Source organism: Pithys albifrons, chromosome 7, assembly GCF_047495875.1.
Source record: "Pithys albifrons albifrons isolate INPA30051 chromosome 7, PitAlb_v1, whole genome shotgun sequence".
Taxonomy (NCBI): domain Eukaryota; kingdom Metazoa; phylum Chordata; class Aves; order Passeriformes; family Thamnophilidae; genus Pithys; species Pithys albifrons.
In genome coordinates, this window is record NC_092464.1 from 23550233 (window position 1) to 23569809 (window position 19577).

The following is a 19577-nucleotide window of genomic DNA, read 5'->3' on the forward strand; positions in this document are numbered from 1 at the left end:
TTCGTTATCACTTCAGAAAAAGATGCTGCATTTGGAGCATTTGCTTTTTACTACATATTTTCCAAATCATACTGTTAAGGCATACCCTTAATGCCCTTCTAATGTAACTTTTTTAAAAATTAAATTGTCTGTTTTCATTTCTTCTTTTGCCTTGACAAAATTGTATTAAGAACTGATGAGGTGGCTCTGCAGGAATATAGATGCCTGATTACTGATGCAAAATCAAATAATCATTTAGACCTAAGTATATTGCAATGTCTCTCACATAAAACTTTTCTTCTAAGATTTGTGATTCAGCTAATTTAAGATGACATATACATTAAATTAGTTTTGAGGACTGAGTCAACTGAAGAGGTGAATCTGAGATTTAAGATTTCCATCGTTAGATGTTGCTTTATAATATTGCTTTACAGAAGCAACAGTACTTATACAGGTTTTCTTAATGGCTTTGGTCTTGAAAGCAAAGTGAAAATAATTTAAAAATTAATTAAATCCTTAAGTTTCCTATAGTTATTTTATTCATCAATGTGTTTCAAAATAAGAATTTTTTTTTTAGTTTTTTTTAGATTTGCACCAATGCCTGTCTTCAAATAATTTTTCTGTGACTTAGGCCAGTGCAGTCAGATGGGGTTTTAGATGCTGTGGGTGTTATCTAATATGTGAATGTATGTATTAATATGATAGCACATGCAAAACGTGCTGGAGTTCTTTGGCAGAACTCCAAGACAGTGTTTTACCAACTAAGGTAGTACTTAAGATGCAGAGTATAGCATTGTAGCAATGACAGAAGTGAGCTGAATATTTGTTTTTTCTATAAATAGTGTGGTTTGGGTACTGGCAGCAGGCTGGATTAAAGTCCATGGTCACTAGAGAACTGTTTGTGCCAGGCAGGGCAGTCATGGTTTGTAAGCCAAAGCTGGATGCTGGAACAAATGCAGCTGCATTCTGCAATGTAGAAATGTGTGCTCAGGTGACACCTTAGCTGGGAAGGGAGACATGTCAAACCCACGTATATTGGCTGTGCAGTACAGGGGCCAGGATCCAGGGGCTGCTGGCTGTGGAATTGTGCCATTCAAACCTAAGTCAGGCCTTGTACTGTAAGAATTGATTGTTTAAGTACCCATATGGTTACATTTTTTTCAAACTCCTGAGGAGGGAGATGTCAAACAGCGGTGTTGTTTGATTTATAAATAAAATAGTTGTTAGGTTGGCTTTCCAAAAGTCCTGTTTGTCTGTAGATGTTGATGTTGTTCAAATGGTTGCTTCTCCATATAGCTCCGTTCTTGTAAAACTGTTTATCCAAGTTCAAGTAACAATGTTTGAATATAAAACTGCTGGTGTAACTTAGCTTTTGTATTTCTATTTGGATGCCTGTGAATCACTGCAGTAGCATCAAATTGTGCTTATGGAACAGTTCTTCAGCTGTCAGATTTAATACATAATGAAATTAGAAGGATTTAAATGGTACTGTTGCCCTATATACTATTGACAGGAATCTGGTATATGTTTGGTCCTCTTTGCATCCAAGTAGAGCAGGAGGCAGTGTCTTGGAAAGCACAGAGCAAGCATATTTATTTCTTTCTCAATGAGTTTTATTTAGACTGTCTCAAGCAATACATCAAGTACCTACTGCACATTTATCAAATGATAAGTTATCAAGGTACCACTTGGTAAGGGTTGGTTCATTTTTATTTGAACCCCAGGTGGAGCTGTCCAGAAATGATTCTTGCAGTCCTGCTTTTAGTTGTACAGGTAGGGATCACAGTAAATTGTTAGCTTCCTACACAATGGCCTGCAGTAAGTTGTTAACTCTGTGATTGGTGCTTGATGATTCTTCACCAGATTGGACATCCACAGCTCTCAATTTGTCTTTGTACAATGCTTTTCTTCTGCATCACTTTTTTTTTTTGTCTTTTCTGAGATCCTTGATTTGTTAGGGAAATCCTAATGGCAGTGTAACATCTATACCTCAAAACTGTGTGAAAGTGGTCTATTACCTTTCTTGTCTTAAGCAAGTTCATGGCTCATGTCTTAAAATTCCACATATAAATTATTATTATATATGAAGTAATTGTCCCGTATTGATTTAGCTTATTCATTCATAGATGCTTCCCAGTTTTCTCTCTTTTCTCAAAGAATATTAAAATGTCCTGAATTTCATTAGCTCTCATTTTCAGTGAAGAATTATATTCTGCCTGTTTTCTCTTTCTAGAACTTCTCACTGCGCTCTGCTGATCTTCACAATTTAAAACCATCTGTTCAAGCATTGTTAACTCTTTGCTTCTGTGCTCGTTTAAAGGCGAACCAGCAGGGGAAATGAACTCACCACGAGAGAGAGAGATTATAAGTCAGACCTAAAATTTAATAATAATATTACAATAAAAACACTGACACAAAAGGGAAATTGCTTTCAACTCACAAAACCCCAGCAGTATAACCCAGTGTCCTGGGGCACAAACCCAAGGGGGTTTGTTTGCCCTTATGCTGAGACCCCTGTGGCTCCCCCAAGTCCAGAGCAAAAGGAAATGAAAAACCTGTTGGTGCAGGCGAGGGCTGTGGTCTGGGTGAGAGCGGTGATCTCCTCCTGTCAAGGTCCTGCTGCTGCTCTGGATCCGACGAGAAGTTCCCAAGGTCTTCTTACCCACCACTTATGTACCCTCAGGGAGCACCCAGTCCCTCCCCCTGGGCGGGGACTCACACAATGGGTGATAAACTCTGGGAGCCAGGGGGTATTGAACTGTTGATGGCCCATAGCAGCTCTGCCCCCTCAGGCTGAGTGTGAAGGTGATAATGACTCCCTGGGCAGCTGCTGCTAATGGCCCATTGTCCTTGGGGAATGAATAGAGGGGGTAGAATACACAGCTTTGATCACCCCTACACAGTGTCAGCTGGTCCCTCCTGCTCAACTAGGACAGCTTCAAACCTAATAACTTCACTGTGGAATGAGTAATTCTGACATTTTCACTTACAAAGTTATTAATAAAATTCAGTGTTCCTACTGGGATGTTTTTAAGGAGTAGAGGGCATCATCTTGCTCCTGATTTTTTGTGAAACAACAATTTTTAAGTAAAGCGAGTTTTAAATAAATCAGCTGTTAAGGCTGTTGTGGGCATATATACCATGTCCATAATGAATCCAGACCTTTTCTGTAGTGCAGAAGTTCTTTTTGATGCAACATTTCTACTGTTCCCGAGTCCTGTTTGCTTTTGCATCTGTGTGAATGTTTACAGTGTTGGTGCGATTCGCTTTCCTCTTTTTTTTTTTCTCTTTTTCCTGGTAGCACTCTTATTTTTCTGCTTCCAGACTAGCAGAGGCAGTCTGAACATATTCATCCGGACCTAGAAGGCTATGGGAATAGATATATTTTCCTGGTGTCAGAAGCAGAATGTATATTTCTTTTGCATGTCCATTTCCATACCACTTTTTACTTAGTTCCCAGTTTTTAGTGTGTTTCTTTCTGTTTATAGAAAATGAATGAATTTGAGAGTCATGGTACCTGTTTAACATCAGTTTACTTTTTTCAAAATGTATCAGAAATTCTTTATGAGAATTTTAAAGCAAGGAAATAAGACAGCTCTAAAGCTGATGACTTTCAGTCAGATTACCAAAGGGGTCATATTCAACTAACAGATGAGCTCTTTCCTGTATCCCTCTTTTTATCCCCTACGATTGTTTGGATGACACCGGAGGCAGTGGAAAGGGTGATGGTGACAAAGATGACATTGGATTTGTTGGAAAGAGAAAGACACTTATCATGAGTGCTAGAGGTGTTCTTTCTGGTAGCAGGAAAAATATTTCTGCATCTCCCTGTTCCGTAGCTTTTGTTTGTCAATTAACAGTTGAGTCCCTTTCACAGACTAGAATATTTATCATCTGTGTTACTGTGATTGTCTGAAGTCATACAGGAGATAAGATTGTTCTTGTGTTAGAACAATCAGTAAGAGGTGGACAAACCAGAGAAGCTAAGAGGCACACATGCCTTTTGCCTTACTTGCTGCTCTCTGTCTCTTGGAAACTGACTCCTGCACTCCATTTTGGAAGACTAATCGTTGCTCAAGTGCATCATGGGAATTCTCATTTGGGATCCTAATTAAACCTTCCCTGTTAAGTGAGTAACTTTTATAAATGAACAGCACTACCATCAGCTAATGGCTGTGTCAGGATCAGGACATAGGATATTGTAGCTAATTTATCTTATTTGAGAGGAATTTAATTCAGATGCTCTAGTAAAGCTGCATCTTGGAGACAGACGCGTTCACATAAACAGCAGAGGGACCTAAAGGCTGCAGGATGCTTTCGATTGCCAAGAACTGGCTTAGGGGTTAGGGCACTGACTGCTTTGTTGAAGCACTGTCTGTCAGTGTTTCCACCCATTTTGCTTCAGTTGTTGTCATTCAGGTATTCACTGAATAAATGTGCTTCTGTTGGAAAACAAGTAGCTGAGTAAATAGGTTAAGTTGACAGTTCATGGTCTACAATAGACTACATTAACACAATTTTAATATTGTTACTGAATCACAGATTTTGATAATAACCCTAACCCTAACCTCAAACTCTAGGTAATTGTTAAATAAACAAAACAGAAGCTAAAAAATGAAGCACACAGAGAATCTGAATCAAGGTAAAACAGCAACAAAACCACTTTTTTTTTTTTTAGTATGCTTGCTAGAGCCCTTTTAAATATACCTAAATCAAAATAGCAAACTGTTCAACACATGTAAGGTATAACAGAAAGGACAGCCATGCACATGGTTGGTAAGCCCTTGTTTTTGCAGACGTGACTGGTTTTCTCATTTGCACAGTCATATTTGCTGTGAACAAAGGCTTCCTGATTGTCATATGAATTTGACTAGAAAGCTATCCAGCAGCCAGAGAGATATCAAATATTAATATTTGTACTGGTGTAGCCAAGGGTGGTGTGTGTATTGGCTAGGTCTTGAGATACAGCCTCTTGTAAAATCCAAATACAATTTAAAAGATACAGTGATAATAAATCAGTGCAATGTGTTTTGTCAATAACGGATCCTAGGTAAAATCAGGTACGTCCTCTGAGTCTAAGATAAAGCCAGATGAAGCAGAGACAACTGTGTTTACCCAGGAAGAAAATACCTTCTTATATTTTTTCTTTTAAAGTTCAGAGGAAGAGACAGCAGGGAATTTTCTGTGTTAAAGATGTATACATGCACAGGCATGGATCATTCACTCTGTTTTTTTAAATACAGGGTTTTTCAGAGTCTACTGAGCTGTTGCGTAATGAATGAGTGAAAATAAAATTATGGTTTGTGTCACAGCACAGATAGATAACGTTGTGCAAATCTTGCACTATGTAATGCATCAGAACATTTTCTTTCATTTTGGATAAACGATGGCCATAGAAGTCAGTGCCTGGAGAACATGGGCCAGTGTCTGTCTTTCCCATAATTGCACACAAGTTCCCCAGTGGGTCTGGCACGACCTTAATTTTAATAACTGGGCCTTATGCTTGGATTCATTCTCTCAAAATAGGGCTGCAACAGCAGGACATGTGTTGATCTTTTATCTTTCTGACGGCACAGGAATCAGAGGGGAGTTCACTGCTTGTCAGGAGGTCCTTCCTCCACCTTCCCAGGCAAAAATCCCCCAGTGCTCAAGCAGCAATATGTAAATATTAGGTACTCACCTGGTGATCCACCACTTACCTTTTTGCTTTTATGTACACTGGCCATTAAGGTTTGAAGTTTTGATGATCCCCCATAAGCTCTGTCTTTTTAAAATGAGATTGTCGCTCTTCCTGTAATGTAACCATGGAAACAGACTGGGAAACCTTAAAGAAAGTGATCGAACATGCTGTGCTAATTAATCCTACCCTTCAGTTTTCTTTCAGTTGAAGGATGTGGTTAAATACATTTTGCATGAGTAAGCATATTTAGATGTGCAAAGGGGTATAAAATATGTAGCAAATTTTCTTGCAGAAGGATATCTGAAAAAACCCTGGTAACTGTCATCTATGTGCATCTGGAGCATCAAAACAAGAAATGCAGCATCATGTTGCTGTTTCACATATATATTTTGATTTTTTGTACTGTAAATATATCTGAAAGATGAGAGTATTTTTTCATGTCTCAAGTGTGATTAGAGACATTTGCATTAATTTTGAGGTTTTGATTGAAAGTGTTCATAATTGCAAATGCCTTCTTTATGCAGAGCGTTATTCAGAAAAAGCAAAGGTTGCTCCCTCCCTGAAAGAAGCAGGTCCTCTGAGGCTTTAGCCTAATTCAGGTCTTTCAGTCCTGCACAGGGGGAGTGACTGACTGAACAGTGGGACTGTGCCAAATTTTCTCCTTCCAAATTTTAGCTTTTGTATTTCCCTTGATTGTTCACTCCTGCTTTCCACTGGGCCGTTTATTTTCCAAAGCGGCCTATGTGCCCAACAAGGAAACCAGCTGGCCACACTTAAAACATATGGACTATACCCATAAGCCTCTTGTCATGGTTTAACTGAAACCAGGACACCTCTTAAACCCAATGATGCTGCCTGATGCCAGTGTATGGCCTCAACATGCTTTTACAAATTTTTTGTTTATAAGTTTCTCCATTCCAGTGATGATCCTCTTACACTGAGAAACCAGATGTAGCATCTATCCTCAAATAAGACTTTCATCGTGTTTTGGAAGTGAAGAATATATTAAAAAAGAAGATTTAGTTTTCCAACAGACTGGAATTAGTCCAAAAGGGCTGTCCTTTGAAAATCAGATGGATTTTACTTAACCTGGAATGAATTAGAGGTGGAGGAGGTGTAGAAGCAAGCAGTATGCTGAGAAACAGCAGTAATGGCATTCCCAGCACAACAGGAGAACTGGTTCCATGCTGAACAGTCACAGAAGAGGAGGAAAGGTGTGCTTGGGCTGACTGTAACACTCACAAAGCTCCCTCCTGACCAGTAAAATGGCAGAAACTGCCCAGCAAACATGAGTATTGTATTATTTGCAGCGTGACTTCTGGTATGGCAAGTTGGTTACTCATTCCTCTCTACAGGGGAGATTTCTGGAATGTGTGAGTCAACAGCTTTGTGTCATAGAAATCTAAGCTCTAAAGTTTTTTGACAGTTTCCCCCAAAACCCATGATGTGGCTGACTTCTTAAAAATGCTGCTATGTGTTATGGGTTTAGCCAGGTGGGCCTAAACTTAGGTTTTAAAGTTCAGCTAGGCCTAGGATTGTCAGCTGATTTGAGCTGGGCTGAGCTAGCTAACAGCTGACTTCTTCCAGCCAATAATATTGTATTCCATACCATACTACATCATCTCAAAGGGTGTAAAATCCAGTGTGTGGGAGTGGCTTAGTTAGTTCCATCATGGCTGCACTAAGAGGAGGACATCTAGCAGCTCCTCTGCTATGCTAGGCCCTGCTCCTGTTGCCTGTGCTTGCATTTTGTTTGCATTCAGGGAAGTAGAAATATTTTGTTGTTATACTTTATCTTTCTTGCTGAGTGTCTTTTGGAGTGCTTATGAATTTAGAGTAATGGGCTTTGTATTAATTGGGGAGTGGGGAGTTATTCCTTGTTATATATATGTAACTTGTGTAAGTGTGTGTTATATTGTAGTTCTCTCTTAGTTTTCTCTTCTCTGTATAAATGCATGTAGTTAGTTTCAGCATAAACTTGGTTCTGAGGGTTTTTTTCTCTCCCTCTTCTTTTTCCCGTAGCTGGCTGGGGGGAGGAGGAACCCTTTTCACTCTGTCCTGGACAGTTGGCGTTTTGCCAGCTCAACCCAGGACATTATGCCTCTTCTCCTATCAGAGCTAGGCAGAAGACTGTAGAGGAGGTTGTTTGAAACCAAATTCAGTCTTCCTCAGACAAGACTAATGGAGAGGGCTCAAACAGGCAAAGGATGGAGTCATTCACCATCCAGACTTCTCAAATCCTTTCATACTTTTTCTATATTGCTTAATAATAGTATGTCCATATCCACAAATTCAGGGAATACTGCTTCAGTTTAGTCCCATGGAATACAGATGCTCAGAAACTCAGGCTTGTTAATGGCCCTGTGTGCTAGGAATAAAAGCTGTTCAGCAGATAGAGGTTTGGATGTTTTCTGGCAAAAACGTTGATCTAGAGGCAGAGGCACTGTGGAGCATGTGATGTGACCTCTCCTCTGGCCTCTTTGGAGTTGTACCTGGCCAATCCTGTGTTGTCTTTGGGAGCCAACCTCTTTATCAAGCTGGTGGCCAGGTGCACAAATGTAAAAGAAATGGAGGTCTGAAAACTTAAAAAAAAAAGTTTTGTTCATGTTTCAAATGTAATTTTTTATAGTAGAAATCATGGCTTACTATTATTCCCCTACACTGGACTAACTCCTATAATCAGCTGATAATGCTATCTGATGGCAAGATTTGCCATCATAGCTATGGAGATATATTCACTGAGACTAACTGTTCTTAAATAGCCATTCCAGTGTATTAGGAACAAACGGGCAAAGACTTTCATCTGCACTCCTCTGGGAATTCTCATGCAGCTTATTTCTTCCTGACTGTATGACTTTGCTTCTTTGTTTCTGTAAGGTGTAAACCATGACCTTCTGTTTTAGTAATTTCATTTGTTTTGTGAAAAGAAAATCGGGAGTCCAGGAATAAACAAAAAAGCACCCAGTAGTGCATTCCTCTGATTTCTATTACTTGTGCCTATCCAGTGTTCCCAGCAAGGGAGCAGACGGTCTCAAGTCAGTAGCTTGGAGGAGATAATTTGGTGAGGTGTCTGCAGGCCTGTGATGGGAACAGTCACCTTAGCCCTGAAAATGCTTTTTCCTTTTCTGGAGGAGAGAGTCTTCTGTAGGAGAAACATACTTGTTAGAAAAGTATGCTCTCTACCTTTGATTTTAGCCTATGATGATCTCCATTTTACATGAGGTAGATTATGGCTGTGTAGTAATGTGAATTGTTTTAAATGACTGACAAGCTTAAAAGACAATTATTGTAAATAATGGATCTTTAGTAGGCTGCAGATTTCACTGAAATGCTCTCTGAAATCGGTGCACTGCCAATACACATTTATTGAGAGAGAAGAACTTTCCACATACCATTTTCTGGTGTATTACTACAATATTAATATTTATTTGAATGGTAATGTATAAGTATGTCTACAGCTTTCAAATATAAACCTGAATAAGCAGACTGGGGTTTGCAGTATGAGCTGTGGAAAATTTCTCTAGGATTCCCTGAAAAACCAAATCTCATCTTTGACATCATTTGTCTTGGAGTGTCCTTTTGATTTTCTTTTTCTAAATAACACTGATATGAAAGGCTATCGATGCCTGAGGGTGAGCAGTTAATGGCAATTAAAATCTTTGTTTATTTGTTTAGGTATATCTGTTTATTTGTTTAGGTATACCACAATGTGTCTTTGCATCTCTCCTGGGCCTGTTGTCATTATGAAAAGCGTATTTTATTATCCCTTCATAGTATTCACAGTTTTATTTACTCAGGTGCCAAATGATAGATGTTGCCATCTTCTGTTATTCAGTAACTTTCTCCAGTATTAGAAGAAAAATACACTTGCAACACGCCATCACATTACATGGTGTGTGCTCCTATATTCTTTTAGGATTGTAACTATACAGCAAACTATTTCTTTGTTTTGTTTACCTTTACTTATTTGTGTTTACAGGTCTTGCAAGAGCTAAATCAGTTCCCAGTCACACATACTCTAATGAAGTGGTAACCCTATGGTACAGGCCTCCAGATGTCCTTCTGGGATCAACAGAATATTCCACCTGCCTTGACATGTGGTAAGTATAGATGGCAAGACTATGTAAATGGTTTAGCTCTTGTGTTTTTTACACATGTAAAGCAAATATGTAGTGATATTAGCAGTACAGGTTAAAAAAATGTGTGTGCAGTAATACATGTGGTTCACCCAGTGTCTCCCTAAAGGAATCCCCTCCTGCCACCCCACTGATAGGCAGCCAGTACCTGCTTTGGCACCGCATTAGAAGACTCATTGATGCTTTGCAAGAGACTGAGTTATTACTTGGCTTCTGTAGTCTTAGTGCAGTACTTCCATATGACAGGACAATTGCTTTGCAGAAGATAAACTTCTACCATGCCCACCAAGGAGAAAGGCAAGGAGAAGGCCAGAATTCTCTGGATGTGAGCATACAGTCTCAGTTCTTAATCTGCTGTTCTTGTTAGTAGTAAATCAGTGTGACACATCACTGAATAGTTTTCTTTCTAACCTACAGGTTTTATGTAGACTTGCAGATTTGCAAGAGCAGTTTGATTTGTACAACATATATCACCTTGCTCATTTTTGATGACATCATTTATTCCTGTGTTGAACAAGGAGGGTATTTGGGTTTTTAACTATTAAAAACCAAGGTGGAGGTTCCTTGTTTATCCTGTAGGTTTTGAGTAGAAATTCCGTGATTATAAGAGCACCAACTGTGTTAGAAGCAATACATGTTGATTCAAGAAACAGAAATGAGGAAAAAACCTCTGTTCCTTACAAAAAAGTCTTGTGCTCAGAAATATGTCTGAGGTTTTTTTGTTTGGGGTTTTTCTTGAATGTGTTTTTGACATTTTAAATCTATACAACTTATGTGAGAAAAAAATATATTGAGGAAGTTTCATAAAAACACAGTGATTTTTTGCAGTTTGCTGAAATACCTTTCTTTAATACAGGCAACTGAAATTTAGAATTATGACCTTATTAAAATCTAGAGGTAACTGTAAGATAAGGTTAAAAGGACCTTATGTTTTCATATGGTGCATGAATAATAATATATTTCAAAGTAATCTTGCAGCGTAATATTGAAACTGATGACTGTCTTGGTTTGAGACAAGCAACTGCCTAACCCCCCAAGAACAGAGAGAAAAGCCTCCCTCCTAACACCAGGGAAAGGGAGGAAAAGAGAGGGGAAAGAAAAAAACCACTTCAAACCACGGTTATACTAAAACTACATATATTTTTCACAGAAAGAAAGAGACGATTAGAAGTGAGTGCAAATATTCACTCACACAAGTCTGCAACAACAAGTTCCCCACCTCAACTTCATAACGAACACACAAATTCTACTGTCTTAACTACACATTACTTAAGAAAAGACCTATTCCCCAGGGAGACAAACTCAAGCAGAAAGGAGAGACCCAGAACAACACATTTTACTTTCCTGAGATACCCTGGGAGCCAGTGGTGGGCCTGGTCCTCTCCATCCTCCCTGGGACAGCATCATGCGTCCTCCCAAGAGGAAGGCTGAGAAGTGACTGCCTTAACCACTCCCACACTGGTTCCTACTTCCCTGGAGATGATGTCATAATGTGGTATGGAATACAAAATTACTGGCTAGAAGAGGTCAGCTGTTAGCTCAGCCCAGCTCAAGTCAGCTGACAGCTTTGGCCTAGTCCAGACTTCAGAGCCCAAATCTAGGCCCACCTAGGTGAACCCATAACAATGACCTAGCAGGAATGTTTATTTGCTGAGGAAGAGAACTAAGCATGACTAGGTTGGTTTTAGTTCTATAGCTGAAATCAGAAAATATAGGATGAAAGCTTGTATTTTTCTGAAAATCTCATGTGTTTTATCCCCATAGTACTGTTAAATCTTGACTCCTGGGGGCAGGAGTTAAAAGCCACAGGATTGTTTCATTTGAAGGGGTTACAGAGTTTAAATACTGGAATATCTAATACTGCAGTGAGTTTTAAATGTAACTGGACCTCTGCCTGCTGCAGTTCGTTGACCTATAAGGAAGGTGAACCAAGAGGCAGGAAAGGGAGGGTGAGCAAACTTCTACAAATGTGAATGTTGAGATTTTGCAAGTGCACCAGGGAGGCAAAGGCAGCATCCTCTGTGTCAGGTGTCTGGTTTTCTTCAAACCATTCTCCACCTCACAGACCTAACATAATTTCCTTCTACATGTCAGCTTCTCATCTATCCTAAAACTGTCCTGTTTTCCTGAAGATCTGGTTCAGCCTGCTGTCTTCACAGATTGTATGCAATCTCTGTAGCCCTTCTGCTTGTGATGTCCAGGATATACCTCAAATGCTCTCAGCCAGAAGCTCACCTTGCTTGGGGTCAGGCAGGACAATTAACTCAAGAGATGGAAATAGCTGAGAGACACAGGGAGTCCTTTCTGCCCATATCATAGTATTTTTTTCTACTTGTGTTCAGTTCTGGAATCACGTGTATTTGTGTATATCTGCACATACATTTGCAGATTTGTAAAGTACAAATGGAAACAGCTAAAGAAATTTTTAAATGCTTTAATAGAGCAAACTGTTAAAAAAACCCTATAAAATGCTTTTATAGTCAAGAGACATTGGAAATTTATTAACATTTCCTGATTTAAAAAATTGTTACACTGTGAAATTAAGGTGTGCTTTTATTTCAAAAACTGAACAAAGGATTGAAAAATATTTTTGTTTATGCTGAAACTTTTTCCACAATTAAAAATTTCATTCAAAAGTTCAATAGCTTGTGAGAAATAGACCTTTTAACATTCTTTTCAATAAAGATTCTAGTAAAAGGGCTGTTAAAAGTTGTAGTCAAAATACGTGGTGTTCCTCTGATAAAGATCAAACTAAGTCATGCAGCTAATTAGAAGCTTTTAAAACTTACTATAAATGCAGAATAAGCATTTCCTTCATAATCATACATTTATATTCAAATTACATGGGCAGCAGGGAAGATCAAGGACTCAAAATGCTACTTCAGCAATTCAGGTTATTATTTTGTTTCCTGACAAAAATGATGCAAAAATATTGGGAAAGAACACAATAATTACATCTTCGGTGATATCAATAAATGATGTCCTCTTGCACAGAGCATTTCATACAGGCCTCATAAAGATCCAGGTACTCAGAGTGGTTTGTTTCGTTTCCAATGAAAAATTACGTCCTATTTGTCTTGTACTCAGTTTGTAGCCCTTACAATATTTTGGTGCCCTGTACAAACTAAAGAACTATGGAAAGCTTAGGAAAAAGTCATAGTAATACAGTTTCTTTCACATGACAGCAATTCGTGTAGAGGCTCAGCTACTGCCACATCAGAAATCAGATTAGAGCAAATGTGTATTGTGTGTGACAGAAGAGCTTTAGGTTTTTACTTCTGTGCTTTTCTGGGGTATCTGAGACAGCACTTCCAGTTTGATTGTCAGAGGTGTAGTTGCATGTTAAGGTCACTTGTGCTTACTTGACACATCTAACACTGAGCTCTGCTGGAGCACAGACAGGTTGGGGCTGTATTTACACAATGGTTGTACATTGCTGAGCCATAATTACAATATAACGACGTGGTTCCTCCCAGAGTGGGAGGAAGGGAGACGCAGAGAAACCTACCTACCATCGGACTCCAAGATGATTTGATAATTTGTTTTCAAAAGTGTGTTCATAGCATTAGCATTTTTATGGAATTACAAGCATTATGTCCTTATGGCAGATTGTGTGTGCGCTCCTGTGTCGTTATTGATAATCTACATGATGACAAAAGTAGGCAGCCGCTTTACTAAATATTTAAATAATGTTGAGGTTGAAAGCACAGCTGTTTCCTCTATTTAGAAAAAGGAAAAAAAAATAAAGGTGCAGGGCCTTTGCTATAGCCATGATAAATGACATTTCATGGTTGTTCCTCAGGAGCAGAAAGTGGGGCTCCCACTGGGTAGAAGACCAGCTGCATGAAAATAGTCTAAATATTAACCACTGGGCAGTGGCTGGGAAGCAGGTGGCAGAGGCTGCGGGCTATTTTTGCACTTCATTTGCTGGTGTAGAGAATTAGAATAGTAACTAAAAGCTAATGATCCACATGCAATGTTACATTCTCCTGCATTCATTTTTAAATAGCCACTGGCAATAAAATAATATTAATGAAGACGTACATGCGTTAGTGGTGTCAGGCTGGTGATGGAAATCAGTAGTGGGCTTTGTGATTTACTGCTGACAGTGATACAGTGGCATTATGTGAAGGTATTATACTACCCACAACTGCATCAAAAGAGTTGTGCTAACCTTTAATACAGCTTTCTTTTTTTTTTTTCTCCCCACTCTTGATGAGGACTTACTAGTTGCTAGGAAGATGGCTTTGCATTGCCTCTGGTGTAACTTCTAATCTTTGAATTTTACAGTCCTTTGAAAGTCAATGCAAGGAAAATAGGCTTCAACATATAAAGGGTTTAGGGATTACTAAAACCTATTCATAAATAACACAGAAATACAGGGAAATCCCCAAATGAACCTGTTCTATTTTTTCCTTACAGGAAGAGTATAGTATTAGTAAATGAAGCAATTTAAACAGGTTATTATAACCATTTGATTCTGGTAATACATGTGCTGCTGCTACATCTGGGTTGCTTACATCAAGAAGTCACTAGGGATATTTTATTTTGGAGTGCATCTGGCTTTAAACTGTGTTTGCTAACAGCTGGCAATTTTTTTGCATATCCTGTTCTTTTGCTTTAAAAAAAATACAGTCTCAGTCACAATACAAGTAACCTAAGCAGTTATGGGCCAGGATAAATTCACTTTTATTAAATAACATCAGCTATGTTTAGTGCTGCAGAAGAAATAAATTAAAGTAGGGCAGTCATATGTTACAAAACTGCTTCTTAAATTACTGTTACTTAACTTTGTAACATCTGAGTTGTTATACATGATTTCAAATCTGGTCTTCATTTAGGGAAACCTCTTCACACTAAGTTTTTCTATCCTATTATTAAAAAAAAATGGTATTTTTCAAGAACACACCACTTTTCACACATAGCTGTGATGAGTGCAGATTTAAATGCTTACTGTAATTTTATACACACTTTCATGAATATTTGACCAATGAAGACCTGCGACAATAATTAAGATGTTTATTACACAAAAATGGATCTTATCTTAGACGCAGGTGCACCAATTATGTTTTTTACACAGGGGACCTTAAAAAGTCATCTTTATCCCTTTTCTCCTCTAAAGAGTTTGCAGAGAGAGAAACCCAAGAGCAGGAGTCCCAGTATGCCCTGAAAAAATACTTCCTGGGGCCTGAAAGAGAAAAGAGCATAGGGGAAATTAGCTCTTTGGCCCTTGATGTTCTTCAGGATTGTCACTTCCACTCCAACGATTAGAGTATTAAGATGATATTGCAATAACTATCAAGGTATCACGAATTAAACTTCTCTCACTGTCAGTAAGTTCTCCAAAAGTTGTATCAGCTGAATTAGCTTTTGATTGGAAAATTCTATAGGGTGAAATTCTTGGAAATGCTATTTGTGAGGAAACTGTGTCTGTAGTTATGGGAAGAGCATTTCAGTTCCTATCTGAAAACTACTTTTATCCATTTGGAACATCAGACTTACTGTTGCATTTTCACTAGAAATACATTTCTTATGTGTAAGGAAGGTTCTTTATAAAGGTATCTGGATGCAGACAAGAAAACCAGAAAGAGCACGTTCAGCAGGAAATATCTCCAGTTGCTCAAGTTGGAGGAGTATTTTCTTGAGTTTATTTTGCACTGTGCTTTTACTGAACAATTGAGGCCAAAAGAAAGATTCTTGCAAAAAGGGATCATGTAGATTTCAATCCTACAAGAATATAATATTTCTTAATATAAAAACTGAGCATTGCTACAAAGCACAACAAATTTATTTCTAGGTAGCTCTGAGACACAGGCAAGAACATGAGCACTCTATTCACTTGTAATTACAATTACTTCAAGTCTGACTGTAAAGAAATATCTTGAGCTATCATGATTTCAAGTAAATTAGTTTTCATTCATTGCATCTGCTTCCTGCAGAAATTTTAATGGTTTTTGTCATCATGGAAGAGAAATTCTGATTCCCTCATTAATTCTCATATAAGAACTGCAATCTGTTTGCCTTATTGCTGCTATATTTTTATCTGATTGTATCGTCCATCATATGTTATTTTTCACTTATCAAAGAGGAATGTTCATGAAAGACAAATTGCAACCAGGTTCAGCATTTGTGGCTATTCTAGCAATATACCAGTGTAGAATTAAATCAGATTTTTGTCAGCTAAGGAGACAAAAGTCCCTGGCTTTTCATTCCTTTCCCCCTAAATTTGTTTTCATAGTTGTATTTATAAGCAGGATCATATAGGAACATGACTTTTTTTTCTGAATAAACTAGAGAAAATAAAAATCTCTGTGCTCTTCCAATGTGTGGTATATTACTAGGATTTTATGGAAGAGACTTGGTGACAAATGACATCTTGGTGATAAATCCATAAAAAAGTAAAGCACCTGGTTTTTGAGGGACAATGTGTGTGGGGTTTGTTGGGTGTTTTTTTTTTTTAACTTTGATATATTCAACAGTACAAACTGTGTGTACCTTGGGAAACTTGAATGAAAAGTCAGCTGTTCCTTTGAATTTCAGAAATCTCTCCAGGGGGATTGCTGAAAGCAATTACTTGGTTTTCATAAAATGCCCTCCCCCTCTGAATCTAAACACTGCACATGGAAAACAGGCTTAATGACCAGATAAGAAACAGTATGTGAAGACGCAGCATAAGTCCTCACTGTGAAGGCTGAATATTATCACCTGCACTGAGCCTGCTAGAGGGCAGATTTGGTCAGGGCAGAAAGTTCAACAGTTTAAAACATATACAGTAAGAATATAGGCTTTCTATGTTCTCAGTTTAAGTATAAACTAAAACTTGGTTTGGAAACAGCTCCTCATTTTGTCATGTATCAGTAGTCTCTCTTATGGCTCCATCAAAAAAATCATAATGTTAACTGAACAAAACAACTCTTATGAGCTTTTATATATTATGCCTTACCAAAGCTGTTAATGCTATTTTTTACAGTGTTCATTTACAGATAAACTGCAAATTCTTGTAGCAATAAGGATCTTTGTTACATAGAGACAGGAATGTGAATTCTTAAGCCAAAATATAAAACCAACCCACCAGTAAGCAAGTTAATTTTAAAGGAATACCCTCCTGAAGTATAAAAGCGGTGCAGGGAAGAAAGAAAAAAAAGAAAGAAAAAAGCAGGTTCTTGAGGCATTCGATTTTTACAGGCTCATTTACTATGTCAATTTAAATGCAAGAGTAACTAGCTGTGCTAGTAACTCTTACTCTGTATAAGACTGTACAGTGACAGCCAGAGTCCGAGGAAATCAAGCAGGACAATAGAAAAGCAATATTAGATGGTGTGGCCACATATGGTCTCATCAATATATCAATAGGTTTAGTTATGCTTTTTGTCATCAGAGAGTAAACCACCCATTTCAACATTAAATGGTTGTCACTTATACTTTGCAAGGTTATCCTGTGCCATTGTATTGTAAAGAACTCAGAACAAAGTTGCAGCATTTAGCTTACTTATTCAAACTCAGAAATCCTATAAAGAGAGTAGGAAAATCTGAACTGAATACACTGAAATATGTTAGGGTAATATTATTTTGTCAAAACATATTTTTCAAGTGCTGCCTGAAAATATCATTGTATGCTGAGCATGCACAAATTACAATGAAATAACATAACCTTGGAGCTGCACACACATCAAAGTCTGTATTTCGTATTTCAAGAAGTAATCTTTGCATCATTGAAACTAGAGATCTTATCCACCCTACTGTTAATGCAAGTCTGTTTCCTGAAGAATATTCTTAAGTATTTCAGCTTGTCTAGTTTTACATGACTCTAACTGTGCTTCAAGTCCATTCGTAGGCTAGGGTATAGCAAAATTGTTAATTGTATTTCTCTAACACCCTAAAATTTTTATTTCCTAAAGGCATTCTGGTATTTCTAGTTTTACTATCTTGGATCTACCTACAGTTCTGGGAGGAATTAAAATCCTAATCAGTTCTCCCTATCCTTCATTTTGCATAATTTTAAGTACAGAGTCACCATGTTCTGCCTGTCCCTTGGGTTTTCTTGTAGCCAAGAATGATATCATTCTCCTAATTTTTCCTCAAAAACCAGTGCTTCTGGTTTGAAAATAGTTTTTGCTTTGTTCAAAAATATCTCTAACCTGTTTAAAAGTCTGTGAGGTCTACAAAAACATGACTAAATTTTAAGGCCTTGCAGATGCTTTATTTCCTAGAATAGACTCAAGTTTCTACTTGCTAAAATTCACCAATACAACTAAGACATCAAAAATGCCATCCTGCCATCGTGAAGCCTTTATTTGCTCTTATGGCTTTCTAGGTATTTCCCATCCTTTTTCTAGGTCAATGTCCTACCTTTTTTGTATTATTATTATTTTCCTTCTTCTTTCACTATTCATTTAAACTTCTCTTTCCATTGATGTATTCATCAATGTGCTGAACACCATAACCTTGAACAGCAGTCCTCCATCTCAAATCTTGAATGTTCTTTATGAGTCTCTCCTTGGTGATTTTAATAACCTTTTGATTTTTGTATTAGGTGTTTATTTAACTGCAGTATTCTTTCATTTCAGCTTGTGACTAAATGGAGTACTAGGTTGCACAACAGTCCAAGACACATAAAAGAATTCTTCTTTCCAAGTGGGAAATTTTTCTTAAGTGTTGTTTACAGTTCTTACTTGATTCTTGGTTCATACTTGTGTCAGACCCACTAAAAATGAAAAAAATTACAAATAATGTAAAACAATACTAAATTTGGCAAAATCTTCCTGCTGCCTTTACGTAATTTCTGTTCAAACATCTAGATGAAGATTCTCTGTAGATTTATACATGCTCTCAACTGATAACACTGATTTAATCAAAAGCCTGTTTTCTGGTTGCAAGAATAGAACTCTAATCCTCTTTTCTTTACTCTAAATTCAATTGTTTTATTGCTCATCTTGAAGAAATGGCTTCTGGCTGAAATCTTGAATTTTTCCTTGCCTGAGATGCTGATCATGTTTATAAGTATTTGACTGAGATATATTGTGCCTATCTGTGCCTAATGAAGCACTAACCAGACTAAATGATGAATGGCAGTTTAATCAATTCAGTTAATTTGGTAACTGGCAGAAGCATATGGATCATAAAATTTAACCTCTCTTTTATAAACACCTGTTTTATTCTAGAATTTGACCACAGTTGTGCTTTTTCAAAGTTTTCTTCCACTCATCAAAGCCTAAAGAGAAACTTTAATTAATATATCTCTGCTTTGGGATGTATAATTAGAAAATAGTGCTGGGTATTTAATTTTCTTCTTCAAGAAATTTGACTATCAACTCTCGTTTTCCTGAAATGTAAAACTACTACATTATTGGGTAATGGCCAAAGCCTTCAGAGATGAGTAAAACATGGGTTATCTGCTGATAGTCTTAGTTCAGTGGTATGTAGAAATGCTCATCCCCAGTTTTTATGAAAATACGCAGTTTGTTTTCATGAAGTTGTTCTACAACTGCTTCCTCACCAACATATACACACATATCCCTAAACTGAAATGCTGCTTTCTGAATGCATCAGCAGGATGCACAGGTAATGAAAAGGTATGTAATTAGTACATTCCAAAAAAATTACTTCTAAAAACAAAGTTACATTAGAGGTTATTGCTGTGATTTTCGGACACAGAAACACAACTCTCAATTTTAGGAGGAGGTGGTAGCGTAGTTAGTTTTAAAAATTCTTAGTTCATTTTGATGTGTATTTTGGGGGGATTGAATCTGTTACTGTTTTGAGTGAAGAGGGGTTTTAGGTGG

At 37.6% G+C, this 19577-nt stretch overlaps 1 protein-coding gene across 6 annotated transcripts in view; it reads left to right on the top strand.

Annotated features, from left to right (window-relative positions):
- Positions 1-19577, top strand: part of CDK14 (cyclin dependent kinase 14) — a 298720-nt gene that overhangs the window by 159302 nt on the left and 119841 nt on the right. For all 6 annotated transcript variants that reach the window (XM_071560658.1, XM_071560659.1, XM_071560660.1 and 3 more), the window contains one exon: positions 9639-9759. In XM_071560658.1, the coding sequence (XP_071416759.1) occupies positions 9639-9759 (121 nt within the window). The remainder of the gene's footprint in view (positions 1-9638; positions 9760-19577) is intronic.